This window comes from Pocillopora damicornis, chromosome 14 (genome assembly GCF_964200805.1).
Source record: "Pocillopora damicornis chromosome 14, jaPocDami1.2, whole genome shotgun sequence".
NCBI classification, from domain to species: domain Eukaryota; kingdom Metazoa; phylum Cnidaria; class Anthozoa; order Scleractinia; family Pocilloporidae; genus Pocillopora; species Pocillopora damicornis.
In genome coordinates, this window is record NC_142683.1 from 4,368,102 (window position 1) to 4,394,405 (window position 26,304).

Here is a 26,304-nt window from a genome sequence, read left to right on the forward strand (position 1 = left end):
GAATGTAAAGTGTCCTTTGGAGTAAAGTGTGTCATCAGGGTATGTACTAAAACATTGTGTTATCATTTGTGTTTTAGGAAGGAATCGTCAAATACGACTCTATCCACTGTCTGCAGTAGATGGACATGACACAGAACCAATTAAAATTCCAGAGGCGAAAAATTGTCTAATGTTTGCCACGGGAAGTATTCATGATAACACAGCGACTTGCCTCTGCGCAGCGGTCAAGAGGCATATTTATGTCTACGAACTGAATCGGACAAAGTACAGACATCTGAAGATCAAGGTAAATTTACTGATGCACACTGTTGTACCTTTTGGTGCAAGTAATGTTTAGATATTTCTATTAATAGAATATTTTGTACCTGGACGGACTTGTGAAACATGAAAAACTCTGACAATTGTAAGCTCCAATATGCTTACATTTAAACTTACATTTAAATGTAAGCTCCTACGTGCCACATTTCGATTGAGTTTTGTGGGACCATATCAAACGTTATCTCAACAACCAATGAGAAAAGGGAAAATATGAGAAGGATCCAACGAGGACTCGAGTAAACACAAGCAAACTGACTGAAGCGCGGGAAAACGCGAGTGACAAACTGGCAAGCGGTGTTAGTTATGAATCCACGCGTTTTCTGGACCAACCACTGAGTGAAGTAAATCCAAACCAATTCTTCATCGGATTACTTTCGATATTCAATGAGAATTTCTCTGTAACATGTCAGGAAAAGTCCTAAGTGATGATAGTAACATTAAATACGTCATGTTAACTTTCAAGGTGTTTTCTCTTTCTTAGGAAACACCAGTGAACTTTAACATCCAATGGTTAGGAGTGTCATTTGGAAAGTTACTTGTTGGATACGTCTCCGGGTTTGCTGTATATAGTATTACAGGAGAGGGAAGACCTCTGAGTAAGTTTTCTCTTTTGTTTTTGTTTTTTTTTTTTTTTAGAAACAAATGACTGACTTAATCCAAACAAAAGGTACACGAAATACAACTATTCTTGAATAGAACATCCTAACCCTTTTTTTTTTTTTTTTTAATGGCGATGCTAAGTACATGAGTACTTAGCATCGCCATCATCACCGTCCTCTTCTGTAAAATTGTTTCCAAATTTACTGCAAGGGAGACCGGGAGGTTTTCTTTCTCTGGAAGATTTCCGGTATACCAGAGATTTTATATATGCAATCTTAAATGTGTGGACCACTCTCTAATTTTGCTAAATTCTCAATTTTTTCTCCAGCCGTGTCTTATGGACGTCGTCTTAATCATGATTTGCGGTTTTTTTTTTGTTTCCCTTAGAACTTGTTAACTCAGATGACCCGACATTAAATTTCATCACCAATAACCCACTGGATGCCTTGCTTGCTGTGGAGATCGAAACAAACAAAGAATTTCTGTTGTGTTTTAATTGTAAGTATATTAGGGCATGAGCGAGTTTGTTTGACGGATTAGAAAAGAAAAATCATACATATAACGTTTATCTCTTTTCTGAGAGCTACTGCAGATATGGTGGCTTTGTTTTTTTTTTCATTTTTGCGGAGATTAGATATGTGTCTTTGAGGAAATGAGCTAGTCTTGAGGACAAGTCACCACATTAGAGCCCAGGGCCTTTTCCTCTACCCTGCGCCTTCACTCTGAACCAGGCGATTGACCGCGCGAGTGGACTGACAAGTTTTAGACCACAGTTGAACAAATTGTGCGGAATCAAAAAAATGATGTTTTATGTTTCTTTTCCCACCGACTATGATAATTAAGATTTGGGTGTAAAATGTAGGTCTTAAATTGAGAAAATACTAGTTTCGCCTAATATAAAATTAAAAAATATTTTATTGATTAAAGCTATTTTTTTTCCAGTACTAGGAATCTTCGTTGAGGCCAGTGGTTATAGATCAAGACGTTATGAGCTGATGTGGCCATCACCGCCCACAAATGTCGGTAAGTTAAAAAAAAAAAAAAAAAATCAAGTTATCTGTGTCGAACAGAAAATCAGTAACTTGTACCAGATTCTGTAAGAAAATGCTGTTGATGCAAATTATGAAACCATGGACCATGGACCATGGAACAGTTCTAAGGTTTCAGTTAAATCTCGTCTTGTTCGCCTTTCGCACATTTCTAGGAAGGTTTCCGAAAGCGATAAAAACCAGAGAAGTAAAATATGAAAAGGGTTTGTAGATATTCCCAATGAACCTGTTTGTCAACGATGGTGTATTTTTTCTTTTAAGCTCAGGTGATGTCATTAGTGTCTCTAGTGTATCACTAACCCCCGCTACTTAGTGGAGGGAAATAAGGTTAATTTATTTTATCGCTGTCAGCGCCCGTGGGCAGTATGAAGCGAATCCTATGTTCTGATTGGCTGCCCGAGCGAGCAAAACGGGCCTTTCTTGCCCACCGTTATTCCGCGCAAGAAAAATAGCGTCATTGAAAAATAAAGTGTTTTACTTTTTTTTCTTCTACTTTAGCGTATTCGTATCCGTACGTGATCTCCTTCAGTGAGAGAGCGATAGATATCTTTGACTCAAGTAGTGCAGAATGGCTTCAGACGATCCCCCTCAAAAAGGTAGAAATTTTTTGATTGTTATAGTTTTTAGTAATTCGATTTTCATTTTAAAGAGAGAGAAAAAAAGTTGCATGGATTTTAAGCAGAGAAATTTAAACCTTAAAGAGAAGATTCTCCCTTGCGATAAATCGTATACATTTTCCTGTTCAAACGACACGTAACTGATTTATTTACTGTAAACAGTGTTGCCGTGTCTTATCATAAATGGAACATTCAGAGCAATTTTTTATTGAGTGTCGAAATACTGGATTGTATTGGTTTTGCCTTACTTCGTTCTGTGATTGGTTCAGAAAACTCTTGCCCACTTTCTCAACCAATCAAATGCAAAACTGAAACCCACCACGAATTGGTCGTCCGCGGTTTTCCCGCGCTTCATGCAGTTTGGTTGTTTTTACTTTGAGTTCATCATTGGTTCTCAAAGGTATTTTTCTTTTCTTCTGATTGGTCGTTGATTACTTTGGTTTTGGTTTTTGCGGCGCTTAATCGATAAGCGCCCTGTTGGTATTGATCCATGGTAGGGAATTCTTCTTCACTGACTATTGGTACTCTACGTCTCTCTCTTACAGTGTCATGCTTTGATCAATGATGGCTCGCTGGCTCTGTGCACCGCTTCAGAGCAATGCAATTTAGTTTACCTCAAGAACACTCTGTTTGAAGGTTTGTATATTCTCTTGGTTAAATTGAACATTAACCCTTTAAACCCAAAGAGTGACCAGCGTTTAATTTCTCCGTACAATCTTACTGGTGAATCGTTCTTTAAGATCATGAGAAAATAGGAAGTGATCACCAACCTAAGAAGCTTTGATTGTTACGAATTCTCCTTGTCCGTACCATAAGAAATATCGATAAAAGTAGGGAGAATATGTAGACTGATGTTGGGATGTAAAAGTGTTACGAGAGTAGTTGCAATTTTTTTCCATTTTGAAATTGAATCGTTGTTGTGTTGTTGTGTTTTTTGTACAGAGGAGGAACTGATCATTCCAGACCCCAATAAAGGAAAGAAAGCCCTTGCGGCTATTTTAAGACTGAAAAGCAGCAAGAGAAGGTTGGTTTGAGGCTTCTGATCAAATGTTTTTCGGAAAAAAAAAAGAATTCCTCAAGTGATATTCGTCTTTTCTCAATTTTACCGGAATTATTGGAAAATGACTCTCCCATTTGGTTAGTCTCCCATGCACCATACGTCATGAGGAACTTCGTGGTTAACCCGCTGAGTTTGTTTCCGCAAATCGAAGAATCCATTTTCTCCCAAGTAAAAGTTGACCCTTTTAATAATGAACTTACTTATTCTCTTACACTATGCTACAGGGAAAAAAGGCGCGGTTCGTTTTGGAAGAAAATCCTCATCGGGTTTACTACCCGAATGGAAAGCTCCTCGGTCACTTTCTATTGGAACTAATTCCCTTTTCTTCCTGTCTGTCTGCAGTAGTTCATATCGATTTGGATTTAAAGTCAAAGAGGGTGGCTTAGCAGATATGGATGCAGATATCAAATCAAAGCTCATCTCAGGACCAACCAACTTCAACCATATCTCACACATGGGTCCTGGTGATGGATTTCAAATCATTAAAGAGTTACCAAGGGTTAGTCGCCATTGCTTTCACAAACAACCAAACTAAGAATATAAATCACTTGTAAATCTTTCTAATGAGGGTTAGTCAAATGGACATGCCTTCGAGCAAAAACCAGGAACACTATTTTGATAAAAACTAGTTCATCTGCTACTAAGCTGAAGAAACAAATACACTTCTGACTTTTCATGACTCTAAATGAGTTATGATAGCTTTTAACATCAAGATTTTTTCGTTTTAGGGCCAACGCGGGACTGACGAGGAAGCCCCTCAAGGTATTTTCTCCCCCCTCCTGTTAAAAGTTATTTTTTATATTACCGTCAACTTACCACGTGATTTTATTTATATCTATATTGATAATTTTTTTATACAGTGGCTCCGCGTAACACTGCAATAGGTCCCAGGTCCAAGCGCGCTGTCACTGCAAATCCCAGTCTCATGACGCGGCCCAACGTAGCAGCGAAGGGTCTGAAACCAGCTGGACCTGCGCAAGGAATGGTAAACGGCAGAGCGGCATCCATGAATGTTGTAAACAGGTACTTTGTCTACATTGATTCGCATTTAGAAATGAAAGGGAAAAAATACAAACACTGCAAGTTTAAATTTAAATTTTTTTTCTTACTTTTTTACTTTCCTGTTTAGTTCTGCGGAAGCCTCTCCGCCAGTCCCTAGACCGCGATCATCGTCCACTCGGTCAGCGGAAGATGTTTCAAATGATGGCCGTGTAGCAAATGGTTCAAACCGGCTCTCTGCCGATCTCGACAATTACGCACAGGTAAAGAAAAAAGGGGAGAAAAAAAACGGGAGTTCATTTGTACTCTTCCATTGAGTTTCTCGTGTTCGCGTAAAATTCATAGCATGCCGGACAGGCGTCATCGTTTTGCCTACTCAGTCGACCGGAGGCAAGTGTGAAGCGAGATGCGCGACTTGTTATGCGTGCTTGCCTCCGCTCGCTCCGCTCTTGCTTTTGTACTTGGCATATGTTAAATTTTTCCAGTATGTTACGAGAAGATTTTATGAAAGTAATACTACAGCGGAGATTTTGCCCCTTAAAATAGTAGCTGGTGGAACACGCTTACTTTTATTTTTTCTCTTTTTTTTTTTTTCGCGCCAATCCCGCCCTCCGTTTTACTGATCTTTCTTAAGAGACCAAATAAAAGAAAAAGGAAGAAAAAAGAGAAAGAAAGAAGGCGTGTTTTTGAAAGCAGTAGGGTTAATATCACTTGTGATGTGAACCTGTTTTCTTGTCTAGTACTTCAATACCTTGAGACCAAAAAGTGTTGCAGATGAGCAGAGGCATCTGGCTTTAGCTTTGGAGTTGAGTAAAAGGCATGCGGAACTGAGTCATGACGGTGACAGCACAAATTCACGGGTCGGCATTTGTAGCCATAGTAAATCTTTTTGTTAGATTTTTCTGATGGACGAAGCTGAGGCAGCAACCCAGGTCACTGATCGGATGATTTGACTGAAGTTGTTCGGGGAATTTTTTGTTTTTGGAAGAAGCTGGAGAGTTTTGCAAAATTAGCTAGAAGATGAAAAAGGATATCGCTGGTTTGCTTCGGTTTTCGTGGAGTTTGGCTCGTTTGCGACTGCTTGTTAGTTCAACAAATGATCACTAATCTTATTTAAATATATTTGATAGCTGATTAATAACTTTGACGAAGACATCTGATTACTGACTGGCTGAGTACTTGACAGTCGTCCATGTCCTCTCAATCAACACTGTAAAACTTTCCTTTTTACCAACGCACACACCCTTGATGAGAAGCAGTTTTCCCCTTTCCTCTTTATTTTTTCCCTTTTTTCTTCCCAACAGTTCGCCATAATCAGTGGTGAACTCTAAATGTGAATGGTTGTCTTTTGTACTTTGCGTTAAAAAAAAGTGTGGGAGGTTTTGTGTTCATAACAATCTAACCCTAACCGCCATAGCGTCTTGTTAACTTAACCAAATGTCCTATTTCACGCTCATGTCGAAATCTTAACTTATTTTATTTAACAGTAAATGCAAACTATTTTGAAATCAAGGTAAACTGTTGGCTGAGCTAACCAAAATAATCGCGTTAGTAACTTGGTTTTTTGTCTCAGCTTTGCACATAAATAAGTGATTTTTAGCACAATTATCTTTGTATCTATGTCCAAGTTCTTTTAAGGCAGTCATTGTGGAATGGTTTTTAACGAGTGGCCCTAAAAGATCATGTTGTAGTTGTTAACAATTTCACTTCCATGAGTAACCGAGACAGAATTTCTTCTACAAAATCAAGGAGACGGGTGTGGAGAATATAGAAAAACGTTAACAAGGGGATTATCATTTGCTCCAACACGAAATTCTCAGAACAAAATTTGTGAGAAATATGAGGCAGGTAGTAAGGAGAATTTCCATTGAGATATTGGGAACGAATGGGTTAAGTAGTGAAGTGTAATCCTAAATTCAGGGTCATATTGCCCTGTAGCGTACTTCGCTATCAGATTTGACCAACTCTCGATTTAGCCCTCTCGATTTGTGACCTCCAGCTAATCCTTCCTCCGTTGCTTACTTCAGCCCCTTGCTGTTGCCTCGCGGCTTCTCCGCTGCCTACGAATCCTAACACCTTTTGATGATTGGTCAATGTAATCTCGTCATATACGTGTTATTTGTTTCGTTTTGTAGGATTTATTAAATCTTCCTGAGGACGAATCACCTAGACATTCCACAGGGTCTGGTTCAAGTTCCGGTCTGAGTGTGTCGCCTTTAGGAAGTCAAGAGGAAGGTGTAACTTCCCCTGATTGGTAAGCTAAACATGTTCTATCATACTTAGACACTTACTTGAGAAATTACTCTTTATTTTCTTGTGACATTTTGCGCGGGAAACTGGCGCGTGGCTAGCCAAAGTTGATCAACTTGCGCATGGCTGACGGGAGAGCGCTGTGGTTACTATGGTGAGCTTTACCATTTTTTATCCAGGAGGAGTCGCGACTCCTCTTAGCTTTATGTAATACACCGAATGAAAATATGGCATACTACTTGTTCGGCTTCGGTTTGGTTGCACGAAAGCGAGGTTGGTCAGACCTCGGGTTTTGTTGCCTTGTGTCAGTTATAGAAGCAATTTATTGCAATTCGTTCATCAACTGTTATGTAATGAATCTCAAGGACTGCAAACGACAGAAGGGTTTGTTACCCTAAATTAGAAGCTTTTAATGGTAAATATTTGTTAAGCCTCTAATTTCTCCTCTTGCACGCCTTCTTAAAATCGTGATTCACATACGCTCTTTCTAATTCTTGCGTTTAGCATTCACCACTTTCCATTTTTGAATGACAAAGTCAAACGAAAACAATCTCGAGTTTCTGCTGTGCAATCCTGTTAACCAGCTGCTCTTCAAGTTTTGAAGCTGAAATTTAAAAAGTAGATGCTCGTGCTGTTTGTATCCAGTCAAAGAAATTTTACACCGATGAATTTGTCCTTCTGGAGAAACGCTCAGTTTTTGTTACTTATTTTCAACGCTGAGCCAATTTCGTTCGACTTGGCCTCGTCGACAGTTTGAAGCATTCGATGTCAACTCAAAGAAAATAACAATTCTTTCACGGAGAACACGATGGAGGTGTACCCGAAGAATATTTTGTTTTTGTTAGTATCAAATTTATGTCTTTGCACCGCACGAAGATAAATATGCTTTAAGGTTATACAACTGTTTGATTCTGAAATCTGTGTCGTCAGTAATCAATTTGTCAGCATTTTTATGGTTAATTTAAAAGATAAAAAACAAGTTGTTACTTTATTTTATCTTACGAATGAATTTTTATCCATGTAAACCATAATATCATTATGTTAATTGAAATATTTAAAGCACCTTTAACATAAATTGATTTAAACGTGTTTACGAGGTCATCAGTGGTTTTAGCTCTGTCAATGGTAACCCTCTTCAAATAAAGCCAATATTTATGAGTGCAGTCCGTTTCTTAGAAGATGTTTTTACCTCGAGTTGAACTAAAGTGTTGTCCCTGGACTTAAATAAAAGAAAGACATCATTATTTTACGAAAATTCTATTTGATTATTTTTGATATGAGATACTAGGTTGCTTAATGTTATTGCACGTAACTTTGGACCAAGATAATAGAAATTCAGATCACAAAATTGAAATGAAGATTACAAGGGTTAAATAGAGTTTTTTTGATTTTCCCCACAGAAAGAAGAAAGATTCGTCACATGTCGATGGCTTCAGTCGCTGAATAAAAGAATAAATAAACTAATTAATTTAACTCCATAAATAATTTTCTACTCTGCCCAAAGGCCAAAGTAAGAATATTTGTTAAGATTTAAAATGCATTGTTGTAAAAGTAGGAAAGCCTAAAAGTTAACCAGCTACTTTACTTAGGTAAAGAAATGGTTTGAAGCCATTTTGTGCGCTGTGACACAGCACCTAGTGCAAGAGAGGAGTTGTGTATAGGCCGTTGTGTATAAGTGTTGTACTGTTAATGTGAGGCAAGCATGGCAGAAATCTCTAGTTTTGGAAAGATATTGAACAGAGCAAATAAAAGGCTGTAATGTTTTGAAGTAGAAACCAATTGAAAGTGCTCGATATTTCATATCTGTAATAAGAGGTGGTGTAATATTTCATATTTCATTATTTTGTTCAGAGACACTTCTAGGTTTTTTGATGTCGTACGTTTTTTTTTTACCGTCATCAGGCGCTAAAGAGTCTTGAAATGTATATTTTCGTTCCGTATGTCGGGTTATATTGAATTTTCATACCAATTAATTGTCCAGCGAAATGATCTGATGCTGAGACATGGATGTTGTGAGAAGGAAGTTAATTTTACTTGTGAAAAATAGTGAACAAGTAAAGAATAAACGGTTTATAATTCTTCTGGTGTTCATTATTTGTGTTATTTCACCGCTGGGTTGTCTTTCGAGTCCTCCTTTAATTCTACGCATATTTAAGAGAAAAAGAAATTTCGTTCGCAACATTTTTAGATCAGAGCTCTATAATTCTGGTAGTGTATTTCTGTCGCTGAAGGCGAACAAATGAGGCACTCCTTCAGAAAGTTAATAACCGATAATTTTTAAAATTTATTTTAAGTGCCGTTTCATGTTTAAATTTCACTAAGATCAAAAATGGCTACGAGTAATTTATCACGTCGCTGTATATTAAATTATGAATACAAATATGGATATATCTATCAATACAAATTTTCATGTACAATGAAGGCAAGCGCAGTCAACCGCTTGAAAAGTTATCACAGGAAGAGGTAGGAGCTTTGAGGTGCAATTTTGATGGAAAAGTGTGTCAGGAAGCTGAGTAACATGAGAGCCACTTAGATACGCAAGACATCTTTTTCAAATTTTAAAATGGTAACCTCGATTTCAGATTCCAACCCCTCTTGCATGATGGGGAAAATTCAATGACGAACCTTCAAATTGTCGCATAATGTGTTACTAAGAGTAGGTGGATGATGTCATACGCAAAGCGTGCAAATATAACATTCTTCGTTTGTGATCTGAGCTTCTTGAGCTTAAGGTTACTTAGTGTAACGATTTAACTTCTAATATTTTCCTAACATGAGAAATTTTGTCCTTAATGTTATCCATTGGGTTATGTTAATATACTTTGCTAACATTTCGCTACTAAATATTGAGGCAAGAAATTCTTCCGTGTTTTTGTTCTGTAATCTGGGAGACTGGGGGCGTTATGCAGTCGATTTAGTTCATTCCTCACGATTTGGCAACAATGAAGTGAATTTTTCACTCAGTGTATCTTTCACAGTAATAGATGTAGTAAAATTAACGCCCTTGTAGTGTTCAATTGAATTTTTCAGATACTACAAGATTCTGATGGAAGTAATAAACAATGCAGGTACTTTTAGCCTTTGTTTGTCTGTTTTGCAACTCACAGCTAAAGCGTGTTTAGTAAGCTCAGGATTTTAGATACAAAGCCCAGGTGGCAAAGTGTATTGAAAAGAAATTTGGGATGGGAAAGATGTTGGATTTATTTGTTCCATCCACTGAGAAACCGAACTTGTAATTTGGTCGTTCAGGTGAGGGTAGATGAATAAAGGGGGTAAGTTTCTAAAGAAACTGCGGTGCTGCGTCGAAGAAAGAGTATAACAGGGTAATTTAGTATTGTCAACTGAGTTAATAACGTAAATTGGCCTCCGTAAAGAATTTCAAATCTGACGTTTCGAGCGTTATCCCTTCGTCGGAGTGAGGGTCGTCCTGACTAGCGTTTCACAGCAGTTCTTCGCAGGGCTACTCTCACCCGGACTATACACGATCAAATTTTGTACCTGGATTTAAACCACTCGATGTAGCACTGAGAACCTGTTCCCAAGACAGTTAGCTGAAGGGCGTGGCGGGCATTTTCCACATCCATTTATTGTTTACTCTTTACACCCGAACATTGGTATGCATATTCTCCTACTGTTCTCTATACATTTCCTAATGTACTGACAAGGAGAGTTTGTTGAACAATCAAGAGCTTATTTAGTTGGTGATCATTCCTTGTATTCTCGCGACTTTCATGTTTGATTCAGGGCTGATATTGTAAGGAGAATTTACATGCTAGTCATTCCGAAGTATTACAGTGTTAAAAGGACATTACTAAGTATGATGTTTGTTCCTCCGCAGTTTTTGATCTTTTCAAGATTGTCAAGTCAGTTGTTGATCCTGTGCACGTTGGCTTGGAAAATTTTATATCATCAGAAATAAGTTTAATTGTTAAATAACTTTGTGTCACACACGTGTGTTTAACTGCTTGGTCTGGAACCAAAGCAGCACATGTTATTAACGTGATTATCACATTTATTGATCAACCGGCAGGGCTGGTTTAGAAAACTTGATTGCAAGCTAATCTTTATATGGAAACGTAGTCTCCTTTGCAACCGTCGTTTGTTCCCGTCGTGCAGCACGCTTTCTACCACGGCCTTACTGCTCGTGACGCTTGTAAGAAGCTTTTCCAGTGTGTTGCGTGACAAGACTAAATGTTGGCTGTGAAGGTGAACAATGTAGATGCTATCAAATCTCTGAAAGTGCTGGCAATTTATTAGCTTACGAATTTGAAATGCTTCTTACAAGGCAGGAAGCAGAGGTGCTGAATATTGTCGACAGTTCTATGTAATGTGATGTACATCTTTTACGATATATTTTTCCTTTTTTCGGTGATCAATCACTAATTTTGATGTTATGTCAGTGATAAAGAAATTGATTTTTTTTGGGTAGGCAAAAGTCAATTTGACTTGCAACAATTTTGTAGGAAAGTCAAGTTATCTTACAGAAAATTATTATTGACCACAAAGAACAATTTAGGAAATGAAACATTGTAAGGCTGAGTTTTAGTAATTTGGTAGTTTTTAGTTTCATGTGGCTTGTCAGCCAACACTTGTATATGATAATTTGTGGAAGTGAACATGGTTACAATCTGATATATTATATGAAGGGGGAGTGACATGAAGACGAAGTTGCATTTTATTGAGAATGAAACCAATGTGGAATTGCTTGAGATGTTTTCACAAAGAAATAGGAGCGTTTGTACGATTGCTGTTAAACAACAGAGTTTAAATTTCTGTATTTTTTTTTGTACATCCAATCTCCTCGAGGCTGTTTTTTAATACTTGAACGGGGCTGCAATAGGTGCGGCCTTAGTTTGGTTCAAAATGACTTACAGTGTAACTGCAGTTAACGGGATCATTTAAACATAAAATAAGCAGCGAGCTTCGCCTAAATTCTTTGTTCTCTTTGCTTGCTTCATTCGTTAGCACTGATAGCCAATGATGAATTTCCTTTAGTACACAAATTTTCAAGTCAGTGTCGAAAGTAACCGAGATTGCTTTGGTTTTGCCTTCTATCTGTGATTGGTCCAGAAACCTCGCGCCACTCTATCAACCAATCATTTGTAAAATTGAAACCAATCACGACTTGGTCTCCCGCGTTTTCCCGCGCTTTAGGGAGTTTGGTTGTTTTCACTTTGAGTTCTCATTGGCTCTTCAAGGTTTTCTCATTTTTTCTGATTATTTTGGTTGTGGTTTTACGCCACGCAATCGAAAAACGCTCCTTACGATTATTCAAGTTTTTCTAAATGATCCCGGTGACAGTGGTGGCTCTGCAAGTTGGGGTTTTTTTTTTTACGTTTGTACCAATTGTGAATACGAACTGCTTTTTGCAAGTTTTCTATCTATTGTTATTATTCAAATTTAAGATTTTACCTGTTATGTATACATATTTTTAGAATCATAAGTCTTGGCAGCATTTAATAAAAGATCTGGCTTTGCTAGAGTTGAAAATGGGTCGGTCTTCTGTTTCAGTGGAATTGCTTTTTTTCTTTCTTTGTAGAAAGAAGTAAACAGTGAATCAGAACTTGCTTTGTCGTATGCCGATTCAATACTTGTCATGGCAACATTTTTCGATTTTTGACGTCAAATTAACCGCGATTGACAGCTATTCCTTAATCAGTTGAAAGACTTCATCTTGTAAGGGTCAGAGAACTAGTTTCCGTTGGAAACATGTTAAACAAGTCCACAACAGTTATCACTACCGTAACCTGTGTCCATGATCCCACCTTTAGCGATTGGAACTACAACCCCCTTACAACATGGAATTCAACAACAGTAGAAACAATTTCACAAAAAAAAAATTGTAAGAAAAGAGATAGAAACCCAAGAGATTCCGTCGGTCTTATATGCAATTTCAGTTCTTAATGCTCCTTTTTTAGCCCAAACTAGGATATTCTGATCAGAGCACAAAAACGAAACGAAGCACCTTATAGGAACGAAGGAAGATGATACATCATTCACAGCCGGTCAAACAACGTTCCTCAAACTGTGAGGTGTACTGGATTCAAATCGATATCATCGCTGACTCAGGACCGGCTCGCGGTGAAAAAAAAATCCTTACATTCTAATTTTCTTTTAAAACTTAGACTACTATAACGAATGATAAGCAAGAATAAATTAGGAAGCCACAGGCAACTGAAGTGCTCTTGTACTCTTAGGTGTCCGCCGAAGCGCAGACCGTTACCAAACCGGTTTATCCGATTACCAATGTTTCACTCGCACCACGTTCGCCCCGTCAAATACCGCATAGTTTTTCTTCTCTTAGTGTTTTATTTGCGATAACGCACGCTTCTTCTCAGATTAAATCATAATAAAGCACGATCAAAATGCTGAGATATGAAAGAACCACGAAGACAAGAACCAACGCCCATCGTCAGCTGCCCTTAACTCTCTTAGTTCAGTCCTCCAGACCTGGGTGTTTCAGCGCGCTAGCGACCCCTCAGATCCATACACCAGCATACATGGACTCGGCCAATTTTTCACCATACTCACTCCGCACATCACACCATAAAAAAACTTTATTATTTGGCTTATTTGATGGCATGTTTCGTACAAATACTCAAAATGACATTTAGAAAGAAAACATTTCTTTACTTCGTTATCAGTTACGTGTCATATTTTACAATGGCTTGTGCCTTTAATTACGGTTTTGTCGCTCTTAAGTTCACTATGGATGGAAGGGACAGGAAAAAAAATAGAAAAGAAGTTAACGACCAGGGATCTGTGGAGTGCGAATTTCAACCTAACCAATACCCTTGGCTTTGCCAAGCAATATATCTACCAAATACTCCACAACATCACAGAGAGATACCTCATTATCAACAGAAACTTATACTTCTATAAGCAGACTACCAATGTATCTCTCACTACTCTGTCAGTCACCTATGACTGGCTTTAGTTGCGACTGTTCACGTCTTAAGGTTTCACAAGCAACAGCGCTGTACATCGCTCCCATGGTATCATTGTTAGCTATCACTTTGGTCTGTACAGCTGTACATCGTTGCTGTCATGACTTCTCGTTTGCTTTTTCTATCACAACTTCATCATGTTCAGTTGTCACTGAACTCGACAAGTTGTTTCACTAAGACAAGAATTTAGCCTCTGATTCAGCCAGTAATGCTTCTAAAGTTCTCGTCATCCCTTTCAATGAAGAAATTCTGTACAGGAAATAGAAATACAAAACAATTACCGGAGACGAAATACTTTTTCAGGAGTATTTGTTGTTTAAATTAAAACAAATTTAAGCTGAAGAACAAAAAAAGGCATAAATGAAAAAGTACTATTGCAAGTTGGCATTACCTCAAATGAAAGGAAAAGAAAATAAAGGCACTGTGATGTATGCAATATGGAAAGTGGACGGTTATAATACATCAGAGAAAACCAAACTAAGAATGGCGGATTCCTGCCATTCAAGGGCTTGAGACATGCCATAGACAAAAACCTCCTGGATTTGTTGCAATATAATTGCTATATCACATTGATTAAGACCGTAGAAGAACTCTGTTAACCCTTAAGGTTGACTGACATATAATTTCTCCTCACAGTATTGCCCCTGAATCAAACATCAAGGTCATGAGAAGAAAGGAAATGATCACTAACTAAAGAAGCTTAAGAAATCTTTAGAGAACAGTATGGAAAGTACGCGTGCTGATGCTAAGATGTTCAGGATAAATGCTTGTACAAGTTCCTCATTTGCCTCACCTCCTACTTGCTGTGTCTAATCTCATTTCCATAAAACCTACTTCAGACTGTAGCTGCATTTGTTCGATTTTGGCTTTGTCACTATCATTAGAAAATGAACCTGTTTCTTCCCATAGTTTATGCAACTGAAAGAAATTATTGAAACAATCAAAGGCTATAATCACAGCACCAATTTTGCCCAAGACCATTTCATCAGATCATCTAGTACCACAATCATCTTGTATATACATGTAACAAAGTTAGAACAACATAACAATGTTACAACCTCAACCTCAACATCCAATCAAATTTGTACCCAATTTTTCAAATGAAAGCACAGAACAAGTCAATGCTTAGCCAAGAGCTTGCTGTTTTTGCTTTCAATTCCAGCTGTATCCAATTATTATTATTATTATTATTATTATTATTATTATTATTATTATTATTATTATTATTAATTTTTTATCCTGTTACACCTTAAGTCCTTACTTGTCTATCCATTGCCTCTGTGGGCCAGGCTGACAAATGAGAGATGAGATTTTTATCCACATATTTTGCTACCGTCTGTAAGTTGACAGTAGGAGTGGCAGGTTGTACCACAGGTACTGGACTTGATGCATTAGAGGAGTGAGACAGAGGACTAGATGACACTATACTGGAGCTAGATGCAAGCTGTTGGTGAGAGGAGTGATGGGAATGCGAGCTGCTTGACTCATTTACTACTGCCACAGGTGGATGTTGAGTGAACACCACAGGAGAACCAGGTGAGCTGTGTACATGCGACCTGTCCTCCTTTCTGTGTATAGCCACTGAGACTGGTGAGACTGCAAGCTGTGGAAGAGGTGCTGCAGGTGTCACTGTTGAGGCTGCTGTTTTTCAAGGTGAAAAGACATAGTTAAGAATAAAAAACAGTGAAATACAAGATAAAAAAATACTTGTAAAAATGAGCTATTGGATAGTAGTACCATAAATTGAAAGGAGAAAAGACATGACAGTCAGCCATGTGAACAAAAAAATCTGACTGAATTTGAATTTCACTCATGTTATAAGCTTCACTGATTAGACACAGATACTCCTATTTTGGACAAGTACCACAGTTCAAATGTCACTACTTGTTTTAAAACCTTGAATTGATGGAAACTAAGCTACTTGCCCACTGGATATGACGGCTGTATATTCCCTACTCCTGCTGCAGCTGCTTGTGCCTATAGCAAAAGAAAAAACAAATTACCATAAAAAAGCCTCAATTAAGATTGATCCAAGGACATTGCCCTTGCATTACATAAAGTATCTTTAATGATCACCATGGTGAAAAAATTAAACAGTAAATTTTTTAAGATATGGTAGCTTGTTGATGCTCTCAAGGGTTTCCAACAATTAACGGAATGTATCCAATTATAAAAGATATCAGGATGGTTGATCTCAACATCAGGGAGATGTTTTAACATCTGTATAAAACTACTGTAAAGCAATTGTTAAGGGTGTTAGTCAGCCTCATCTGTTGCCATGGCAACAGTTAAGTGGCACTGAAAAGCTCTCTAAAACTCAGTTTCTGAAAGATATCTCAAGAACCAAGTCTGTGACCAAGTTTTTTTTTTTTTAATTTCTAAAACCACACAACATTCTCTATTCTTACACCCAATTTGAGAAGAAAACTATCTACAAGAACCCGAGTTATTTAGGAAGATGCTGGTAAAGGTGTAAAAAAATATTCACTGAATAATCTATTTTAAAAAAATTTTCTTTACAAATGCATAATAATAAATATAATTTGTACCCAAAATATCAAGGAGGGTCACCGAACTAATTTTTTTTAAATACTGGGTCATCATGACTGACCTGTAAACTAGCCTTATATAGCTAAGTGTCAGCCATGTTTATAAAGTATGTATGTATGTATCAACTTAGCAAGCTCTATTTCTGGCTTCTTTTATATCTGGTCACCTGTTTTGAGCAATACTACTGACACAACTGCTCAACCACTCAGTAAAAATTGTGCATAGGATACATTTATTTTGATCCATTCTCCCCTGGCATAGAAACCCTTTCATGCCTCCTCAGAATCCCAAGTCAGGAGGTCCTTGTTTGAGTGCTGGCTAGGTCACTGTGTCTTGCTCTCAGGCAAGAAACTTTAAGACTTTACTCTCACAGTGGCCATCTCCACAAGGGAGTTAAGGTGCTGTTGAATTGTCAGGGGTGACATGTGATAGACTAGCATTTTAAGTTTCTCCTTCAAAACCAGAAAATCACATTATGCTACTTACATCCTAAACACTGACTACTGTTAGCAAGTGACAGGGTTTGTTAAATACAATAATTTTTTCAATAGTACTTAGACTATTGCAGGGTTGTCCAAGAGATGACTAACAACACAACTCATTATGCACAATATACTTGCATGATTTGAAAATCTTATCGATAATCAGGCAAAATTCCACCATTTCAACTAAAAAAATGTTTACAAACCTCAGACATCTTTCGTTGTTGGAGCACTAGTGTGGCTTGCTGTAATGGGTGAAGGGCTGTCTGCGGAGAAATCTGTTGGTTGAACATCACTGGTTGCTGGGGTGAAGGGACATGTGTTGCTTGAAGAGGTAATGCTGCCTTAGTTATTTGGAGCTGAGGAGGGTTACTGTTGCTATTCACATACTGCTGTCTATAGTCATTCTGAATATGAGGATGCCCTACAGGATACTGGTACTGCTGTGGCACTACTCTTGGGGCACCTGTAACTGCAGGTGCTTGGGGGAATACATTTGGTGCTAAGGAAATCGCTGAATGTCGGGAAGAAAATTGAGGAGAAGGTACTCCATGCTGCTGAGCGACTTGAGGTGAAACAGCTGTGACTATATTTGGTGAAGGAGTGTGTGAGGATGGCTCGTACATGTTGGAACGTGAAGATGGAGTGGTTGGAGGTGAAACATCTTGTAAGCTTCCAGAGGGTGAAACTGCAATTTAAAAGGAGAAATAAAAATAAAAAAAAAATCTGACAATTTTGAGTGTGTTCTTCAATTTCTTTTTTCCCTTGTCTTTTTTTTCCCAATTAATTCTACCTTAAATTAGGCTACAAAAACCTTACCCGCAGATTCTCCTCCCATACTAGCCACAGTAGGAGAAGGTCTAATAAAAAGAGGAAAAAATTAGCAACCATGCAAACCTAAAAAGAAATATCGATAGAAGGTGTTCACCAATGGACAGGCCTATGAAGGAGTGGATTGTAAGCAAGAAGTAAACAATCGGATTAAGACTTCCTTTATGAGAAATGAAGGTTTAAAATTGGCCATAGGGGACTATGCACAGGGTTGAGAAAGGAGTACCTTTGTTACCAGGATTTCACTACACTCCAAAAGCTTTATGGCCAATTTAATTATTAATACAAGCTCTTATCAACAATAGGTGATTGCATGGAAAGCAATTTCTTTATCTTATCTAGTGCAAGTGCAATAAAGATCAAATTTGCATGAAAAGGGCGAACAGAGGCCCAAAACATTTGGGCAAAAAAAAAAACAACAACAACAACAAAAACAACAAAAAGAAAGATAAAAAACAGATCAGGACAACAATAAAACCTATGGTATAGTTGATAAAGTTATCTCCACTCACCTATAGACAACTGTTGGAAGAGCAGTGGTGTGTACACAAGAAGTTTTGACAACTGGAGATCCTCTGTCAGTTGTTCCCGACAATCTCTGCTGGATTTCTTTTTTCTGCTCAGCAGACATATTCCTACTCTCTGTATGGTTTCCATCTCGCTTATCACTAGAGCTATGATGATCTCGATGAATATTCTTTGAAGGGGAAATGTCTGAAAGAATTTTCAGATATAAATACATCAACCAACTCCAGCCTTTCCCAAGTGTTACATTTCTGAAGTAGTCAGTCAACCCCACTCTCTGTATGCAATCTCATTTTCTAAAAAAGTTTTTTGGTTGACTGAAGTCATTTAGATTACAGGTAACTAAAATTTAGTGCCGATCAGTATGTGTGACCATGTCAAAAGTTGTCTTTGTTGGAGATTTCTTTGCAAGAGAGGCCTAAGTTTTTGGGGGTCTCTGAATTCTACAGAGGAGTATTTTTGAAATCTAAAGGTATTTAATCATACAATACCTAATAAACCTTTCACTCACAAGATTCAAGCAGTAATTGCCCCCTCTTGTTGCAATTTATAGTGAAGACAACTAAGTGTTGCATTGAAATAGTATTTTTTTATCAGACGATTTTATCAATATTTACCACTTTTTTTGCTAGAGAGTGTATTGATAATGAAGGGACAAGTTACTCGTGAATCACTTATAAGAGTTTGAGGATGTAATTTAACTGAAGATAACTCACATTTGCTGGGTTTGGAGGAAGCCAGATGCTCTCGGTTTTCCCGTCCATCTCTGGCTGCCATAAAATCTCTTTTTTCTCTGTCCTTTCTGTCTTTCTCTCTTCTTTCTCTGCAGGAACAAAAAATGATATTTCACTAAGACAATTCCTAAAATACATGGAAGATGTGTACTTTACACTACTATGTAGTTCTTACATTTCTTTACCTTTCCACTCCCAACATCTCATCCCTTACTGTCTACCATAGAATTTAAATGGTGTCAGTTTGAAGAATTTGATATTGGATTGACTACTAATCCCCTAAATGATCTTTTCCCTTACTTTCATTACTTCTGTTTGATATTGTAAGGATAAATTCTGTCTTTGTTTCTCATGGGAGTTGGAGGGTTGATGAAAGTTTAAAATAGTGGCTTTTGTTAGGCAAAGAGCATGCATTGATGGGGGTGCTTTGTTACCAAAGGTTTGACCAAAAGTGGCAGAGGTTTACACCTGTTTGATACAACAATGACATCTGCCATTTTTTGCTGATGAGCCCTGAGCGCAGGTCTGTGAAAGTTCCCCATAACAACTAGTGTGGCAAAAACTTAGCTGAAGTACAATTATTATAACACCATTAAGAAAGGTATTTTTGAAATGCACCCAAATTCTGTGACCTCTACAATACAGCGTTTATACAGATAGGATTACAGCAGTCTCAGTGGTAATTGGGACCTTAAGCAAAATGATAACAGGACAGAGAATGTGGCTCAGCAAAATATTTAATGAACAAATCAATAACATGATTCCAGCAATTCACAAAATTCTTATTAGAAATATAATTAACTTCTCAATAGATTTTTTCTTGGCATTATAGTCCTGACTGTTTAAGGTCCCTAAAAACCAGATGGCTTTGTCCTTTTATTCAAAATAAAAAAATGAATTGCAAAATTAAATAAACACAAGATTTTATCATAGTTTCTACTACCGCTCAATCCATTCTTTTGGCTTTTCCCATTGGGACTTTTCAGTTTTACAGTTGTAATAGTAAACCTTTCCTGAAGAACTGGTGTGCTGAGACCAAACAGAAGTCTGCAAAAGAAAAGAAAAATTTACACTCAAGAAGGAACATTCTTATCTTTAGATTTCATGACATCATATTCAGGGTACTTTGTATTATATAGGGTAAGTTTTTAAAACATAAGAAACAAGGATTAACAACAAAAATGTTTCAACTCTCAGTGACACACTCAGTAAATTGAAACAGAAAGTCTTATTCAAATAGGGATTGAAAGATATTTTTAAAATTTCCCCTGAATTGACAATTATGGAAAACACCATATCACCTGCCAAAGAAAATTCTACTAAGAAGTTCTGATAGCAATTTTGATTTCATCCAAAAATAACTAAAAATTTTAAAAGGCTTGGAAAACTGTGTATCAGAGGTACAGAAACAAAAACCTTTATCAATCTTCCATTATTGACAGCTTGTAAAAAGTTGGTGACGCATTTCTTTTCACAGATTTGCACTTTCTCTTGTAGAGCACTGAAAAGTTTTAGAAAATATTGTACCTCATCACTGTTGACATGGTTGGGCTTGCTGTGGCGCTCATTGCCATGTGAGTTACTGTTAGGAAGGGTATGATGACTGTGTGCATCAGTTGGAGACTTGCTAGAACCTGTTGAACAAGAAACTGCAGTTTTAAAGAACTGACAGATGAACATTCTTATTTGTGCTATCTTGTTCAAGCTTGTCATCTGTTCTACAGGATTATTAGCTGATGTAATACCAAAGTCTCTGTGCAAACACTAGAATTGTAAGGAAAATAGTAGGGAGAACTACTAAGGAGATCTTGGAAGTGAAAGGGTTAAAGGAGTATTAAATTTAAAATACATTAGAATGCAACAAATCAAGCATGTCAAGGGTTCAAATGGAACCAATTGCTAGCAATTTCAGTGTTTGCTATGCTGGGCTTCTCCAGCTAACTCAGTTGTCACCTCAAGAAGACCAAAACCTATCTCCAATAAAAATACTTTATAACTTCCCCTTTTTGCACTGTGCACATTAAGATAATAGTGTCACTTCCATAAGAAACTAACAAGAAGTTATCATTTCAACCAAACCACTCTCTTGGTCTTATCATTATTACCTGTCTCTGCCTTACGATTTGATGTTGCATGTTTTATACATTCATTTCTTCTGTGATGGTTGACTGCTCTTTTAAAATTAGGATATGACTAGATTTTACCCTCCACATCAAGCAAGGAGTTATTCAGTGACAGAGAACTTCCAATTTCAAACTAATTTTTAAAAAAATCAAGGTTTGCTAAACTGTGTGGATAAATGCATTATCATTTGCATCAAAAAGACCAACGTAGGTTTATGGTAAGTCTTATGCATTTGCCACTTTTGAGCTTCAAGTTCTTTTTACTTTGACAGCAACTGACACCACAGTTGGTAGCATTCATATCTAAATGTGTCAAGCTTCAATCTAATGATGTTTGTACTGCCACCACTTCTGTACAAAATGCAGTAATAAAATTTAACTCTGCTCTTCCATTATCCTCTGTTGACAGCTCTCACGAAATCCTTTTAAAACATTTTAAACAAGAATCGGTTGACATTTAACTGGAGTGAAATCCACCTCATGCAGAAATCTGACTTCACCTTTTTAGAACTTAAATAAAGACACCATTAACTTTATAAAAAGAGATGGCCATATCTCTTAGCATCCTTTAAAAACTCACCTTTAAACCCCTTTTCACCCATAAAATAATAGATTGAATTTGTGTGAAATACTACAAGGCCTGGACATTAGGGTTACCAGGTTTTTATAACACCTGCAGTGGATTTTCACTTTGTTGTCTAATGACTGAGCTGATAACACATGTGAGGTTGGGCTTGTTTACAAAGTTTTTCGTTATTGATTTCTCCACAAGACTTCTCTTTTCCTTTAGGACACCTTCTTAAACAGTCCACAATCCCATCTTGGAGAGTGCTTTCTTACCCTTCAACGGTGCCACATTTCATTGATTCAATAAGCTGTATTCTAGCAGCTGACACGAGCATAAAGCCCGTAATACCAACCTCTCTTGTTTCCTTCTCGCGATCGACTGTACGGCTTTGAGCGATGGGAACGGGGGGAAAAGTTTGAATGGCGGGAGTACGGTGAACTTCCTCGACTATTCGTCGAACTAATCGGCGATCTCTCCCTCTCTCGACCACTCTCCGAATTGCAGTTGGGATGGATTTTCGACGAGAACTTGGAACTTGCCTATAATAACAACATATTACTGAGAAGAGGAATTCCTAAACGTACCTGACAGCACACCTCGCCAAATAAGCTTTACCCTTTTAGTGGAGAAGTTATTTTATTGAGAAACAATTCTCAACCTCCACGAATAAAGTTTGGATTGAAGTTCATATGCTCCCATATTTAACTCTATACAAACCTGGCATGGATGATACTGACTCCGGTCATTATACCTAAAAGAGAAAAAAATGCTATTGTTATTTGCTAGATGAGTTGCAAGCGATCATCTCGAGATTCCTGGTCCGTGTGATCGACTTTATAGCGGCTATCAGCTAGTTTATTAATAGAAAACATGGCGGCCTCGCACGATCCTGAAGTTGTCAATTAAACCTCTACTAACCCGTCCACTAGCCTCGGATATTTCCTATTACTCATCAAAACTGCCAGTGTGACTTTTGGGGGAGGGTATGCTCCCTGTAAAAGTTCGATTTTTAGGAAAATATCGCAACGACAAGCCAAAAAGAAAACTAATCATATCGCCACACTGAATTCACGTCGCCATTACCGAGACTCGCAAGCCTGCTGAGGTCATGTGATCCCTGATCGACATTTATTGTTATATTAGCCAATCACAAGGCCCATTACATGCAGACTTCACTTTTTCCATGCCAGGCCGCTAAGCTTAATGAACTGCACTGCCTGTCTCTTTGTGCGATTCGAAGCGTGTTCTATTTTTTACTCCAACTTTTTGAAGCGGAAAATCTATTTCAAGGATGGAACGCCCTCCTGAAAAGAGATAAAATCCTATTTACGCAGTTGGAACCGATCAATCATGCTTAAAAACACTCCTCGAAGGCGGAAAGTAGATCATTTTGATCATCGTAGGACTGCCGGCGAACAGCTTGGCAATTTTTTCAGTTTCATTTTGTCAGATCCAAATTGAAATTGGCTTCACAACAGATGTATTTATTGTGTGTTCATTTTTTTAAGGCTTAAAGGCTATTGATTGTGTTCTCAGACCTTTTTTCAGAACAAGCGGGAAATTATCTGTGTTTGACGCTAATGTCATGATCATTAATATTTTACGGGTTTAATTTAAAGCGACGTCAATAACCTTTGTTAATCGCATTAATTTATGCAGCAGTCGAACGTTGTCTCTTCTTGTTTTTCTCGCAGGTTTTTTTCTCATTATGCTCACAAAAGGTTTTAAATTCTGCACCTTGAGGAATTGCATCTGTTTTAATTTTTGTACGTGGCATGTCGATTCCTCATAAGGTTTCACTTGAGTTCATACAAGAACGACATGTAACAATTATATTCTAAAATTAGTCACAGGAACGAGTGGAGTCCAATGCGGTCCCTAAACATACAAGTGATCAGATCATGATTACAGACAGAATTGGACGATACAGAGTTCTGTTGCTAGGTAATTTAAACCATGAGAAATTTGAGTTACAAAATACCTATCACTAAATGGAAATATTTAAAGAGAAAATCGTATTCGGTAATTAATAGATCACTGATGACGTTAAATTTTTAGTGGCATATTAAGAATAGCTGAGAGGGTGTTGCTAATGGTCTTACCACACTTTCAGGCCTTCTTTGAATTAATAAGGAGTTTAAGAAACAATGACTGTGGTGTTGTAGACAGCGTCAGTAAAAAAATTAACTTGTGTTTTACCTACGAATCTCGCAACACTCTAATGTCATTTAGTTTGTTTCTCACTGTCAAAAATTTCTTGGAACTGAATATGGAACACAGTGTTAAATTAGAAATAGAAATTTAAAAGTTAAACCACTGTTGTTCACACCTTGTTGTTTTGCAGAGGATGCAAAGAAACTTACCAAGATTTATAATGCATGTACACAGCCATTGTTCTGTTCATTAAACCTTTTGTTTAGTGATGATCCTGTTGCTGTTGCCATTGCCATTGTGGTTATTCTTAAACTCCCTATAACCATACAGACCCACAGCAGCCTGGATTTTATTTGCTCTATATTAGTATCAAAGAAGCAAAAATATTGTCAATGGTGACTTTATCCATGCATCTCTCCTTCAGTAGACCTAAAGTAAGACTTGATCAGAATGCATTTGTAATTTAGCTTAGTATATTTAATAACATGATTAGGAGTACAATTTAGTTTCGATAAGCACAAGTAAATTTTTTCAAAGACATCAAGTGCAATTTGTAGTCTTTGAAAAATTAACAAATGCTTATTAGACTAGATTGCTAGAGAAATCGCATTATTACTTGTTAATAATGTACAAAAACAAATACACAAAGTCAAGACAGATGAAATCTTGAAAGCAGCTGCACACTATTATTAAGTAGCACTTGTGTTACAATTTTGCACTTGCATTACAATTTTGCACTTGCATTACAATTTTGCACTTGGGTTACATGAAAAGTCACTTGGTGTGAGCCAATCAGAAGTGCCCAATTTTTCATGTACATTATTTCTATGTGAAAAGAAAAAACAGTCATTTTTTTGCATATGAAGCCAACCTTCAATGATGGATGCTGCAGGATGATTCAGGCATGAATCAAGGGTTGCAATAACTTTTTACAATAGCAACTGCTTGTGGTTTAATTACAGCTGTCCCTGGTGAGGGGCTGTAAGGCAAAAGGCGAGCATGACAGCCTGCCCATAGGCTAAACAAAATGTGGCAGACAGTTAATAACTGGCTTTCATTGATTGGAATGCTGAATCATAGTTTTTTCCTTTTTTTCATTAAGTAAGATATAATAAAATGTACCTTTCTTTTTAACCTTCAAAGGATATAGCAGAAGAATAGAATAAAACTTTATGTTAAAAATCAATTCCAGAAAGTTTTAATTTGCATATTTCATTGGATTGGTTGAAGAGCAGATTATGATTAAGAGTTGACTTTTTGTTGTTTTCTTTGCGAGTCAAGGGATTCCAAATGTGTCCGTTAACTGACTCGTTCACTTAACCCTAAGCTCCCATAAGAGACCAAGGGAGAATCTCTCATAACATTATCAAGCAGACGTGATGAGAATATATAAAAAAAATTTAATTGAGTGGAACTCAACTTCTCTTATCTAAAATGATAAGAATTTTATGACAGACAGTAAGGAGAGTTACTAATGAAATCTTGGGAGTGGAAGGGTTGTGGCGGTTCGTTTAAATTCTCGTAGTTCCATGGAGGGAAACTATCTTTTCCAATCTTCGTGAGTTCCTATGCTCAACTTGACCATAACAGAAATCCATTGGCTCATTCCAAAAACATAAAATAAAATGTCTGATGTGATCGATCTTGCCTCGATTTTTCCTAAAAACAGGAAGGAGTTATTCCGAACCTCAGTAGGTATTTATTACGTTTCCTAAAAGCTGACCAATGACATGAGTTGTAATAAAAACGAGCGGGATATCTGAATAAGCCAATGACTGACTTTGTTAGAACGGGATTTTACTATGGCCTTTTGCAGTCTGGAAAGTTTTTGGCAATGGTAAACACAAACGTTGGTGGTAGTTTTGAAAAGTATGGCTGTATGAAGAAAAAGTTCCCAAACTGTGAAAGGAGGATGCTCATAATTTAGAAAAATGGAGAACGAACCGGACGAGTCAAATCCACTTGTACCCCACAATTCTGCTGTTGATTGCCCCTTGCACACATCTCCGACAGGAATCGCAGGTTTCTCACAAAGAGAACGTCGAGATGACCTTGTATTTCGACAAAAACAACCCGTTAAAAGAACCATTAATGACGGAAGAGCTGCCATAGATTCCTTGAAGTCTCGCCTTTATGACCGACCGGAAAACTCCGAAGTTTTTCGAGCAATGTACCGACCTGTTCCGCCATCTTCAGTTCAGACATCAACTCAGGTAAAGTAAGCTCATAATGAATGCAGAGAAATAGTTACCGGGTGGTTTACTCGGGGAGGAGTTGTTCGAAAAGATATTTTTTCCTGATGAGAACGTTTCTGGGTTTCTGAAGACAATAGCAATTATACTTGTCACTGAATCCTAGCAAATGATAATATAAAACTTACAGTGTACGTAGGTGTCATGGAAACACGGACGCTGTGAAATCGCGCCCCATGGTATTTCATGGTATTTGTTGCCAAAAACAATAGCTGCAATTCTAACAAACCTTTGTTTCTATTTTT

The 26,304-nt window shown here is 37.4% G+C and overlaps 3 protein-coding genes across 12 annotated transcripts in view; 2 read left to right on the forward strand and 1 right to left on the reverse strand.

Moving 5' to 3' along the window:
* The window catches only part of LOC113676079 (serine/threonine-protein kinase MRCK beta), a 36,183-nt gene extending 23,800 nt beyond the window's left edge, over window positions 1-12,383 (forward strand). For 3 of the 9 annotated variants that reach the window (XM_089193432.1, XM_089193434.1, XM_089193440.1), the window contains 15 exons: window positions 78-286; window positions 800-914; window positions 1,306-1,416; window positions 1,861-1,941; window positions 2,466-2,563; window positions 3,130-3,220; window positions 3,527-3,608; window positions 3,987-4,143; window positions 4,373-4,406; window positions 4,505-4,667; window positions 4,774-4,906; window positions 5,384-5,503; window positions 6,779-6,897; window positions 9,904-9,961; window positions 10,732-12,383. In XM_089193432.1, coding sequence (XP_089049558.1) covers window positions 78-286; window positions 800-914; window positions 1,306-1,416; window positions 1,861-1,941; window positions 2,466-2,563; window positions 3,130-3,220; window positions 3,527-3,608; window positions 3,987-4,143; window positions 4,373-4,406; window positions 4,505-4,667; window positions 4,774-4,906; window positions 5,384-5,503; window positions 6,779-6,897; window positions 9,904-9,940 — 1,550 coding nt within the window. In that variant the 3' untranslated portion in view covers window positions 9,941-9,961; window positions 10,732-12,383. Of the gene's footprint in view, window positions 1-77; window positions 287-799; window positions 915-1,305; window positions 1,417-1,860; window positions 1,942-2,465; window positions 2,564-3,129; window positions 3,221-3,526; window positions 3,609-3,986; window positions 4,144-4,372; window positions 4,407-4,504; window positions 4,668-4,773; window positions 4,907-5,383; window positions 5,504-6,778; window positions 6,898-8,293; window positions 8,974-9,903; window positions 9,962-10,731 lie in introns of those variants that run through there. The other 6 variants (XM_089193436.1, XM_089193438.1, XM_089193433.1 and 3 more) reach the window with 3 other exon arrangements.
* Window positions 12,384-13,432: 1,049 nt separating this feature from the next.
* On the reverse strand, window positions 13,433-22,773 carry LOC113676054 (uncharacterized). Of its 2 annotated transcripts, none has more exons than XM_027192677.2 (13): window positions 22,572-22,773; window positions 22,371-22,404; window positions 22,006-22,192; window positions 20,490-20,596; window positions 19,906-20,009; window positions 18,945-19,051; window positions 18,216-18,417; window positions 17,692-17,732; window positions 17,079-17,560; window positions 15,766-15,817; window positions 15,102-15,478; window positions 14,634-14,758; window positions 13,433-14,089 (listed from the first exon to the last, which is right to left on the reverse strand). In XM_027192677.2, exons 1-13 carry the CDS (start codon window positions 22,604-22,606, stop codon window positions 14,014-14,016), a joined length of 1,929 nt encoding a protein of 642 aa, XP_027048478.2. In that variant the 5' UTR covers window positions 22,607-22,773; the 3' UTR covers window positions 13,433-14,013. The 2 variants fall into 2 exon arrangements, with proteins under 2 accessions (XP_027048478.2, XP_027048477.2); XM_027192676.2 differs by having other exon boundaries at window positions 15,102-15,481.
* Window positions 22,774-25,593: 2,820 nt separating this feature from the next.
* LOC113676072 (dynein axonemal heavy chain 6) overlaps window positions 25,594-26,304 on the forward strand; it is a 49,667-nt gene continuing 48,956 nt past the window's right edge. The window contains exon 1 of the mRNA XM_089193431.1: window positions 25,594-26,020. Within this exon, the coding sequence (XP_089049557.1) occupies window positions 25,739-26,020 (282 nt within the window). The 5' untranslated portion in view covers window positions 25,594-25,738. The remainder of the gene's footprint in view (window positions 26,021-26,304) is intronic.

Coding starts and splice junctions, on each gene's coding strand:
- LOC113676054 (XM_027192676.2), bottom strand. CDS start 22,606: ATGAGTAATAGGAAATATCCGAGGCTAGTGGACGG. Junction 22,405..22,571: donor TATCCGAGGCTAGTGGACGG/GTTAGTAGAGGT, acceptor TTTCTCTTTTAG/GTATAATGACCGGAGTCAGT. Junction 19,052..19,905: donor CCAAAAGAATGGATTGAGCG/GTAGTAGAAACT, acceptor TTGTTCCTGCAG/AGAAAGAAGAGAGAAAGACA.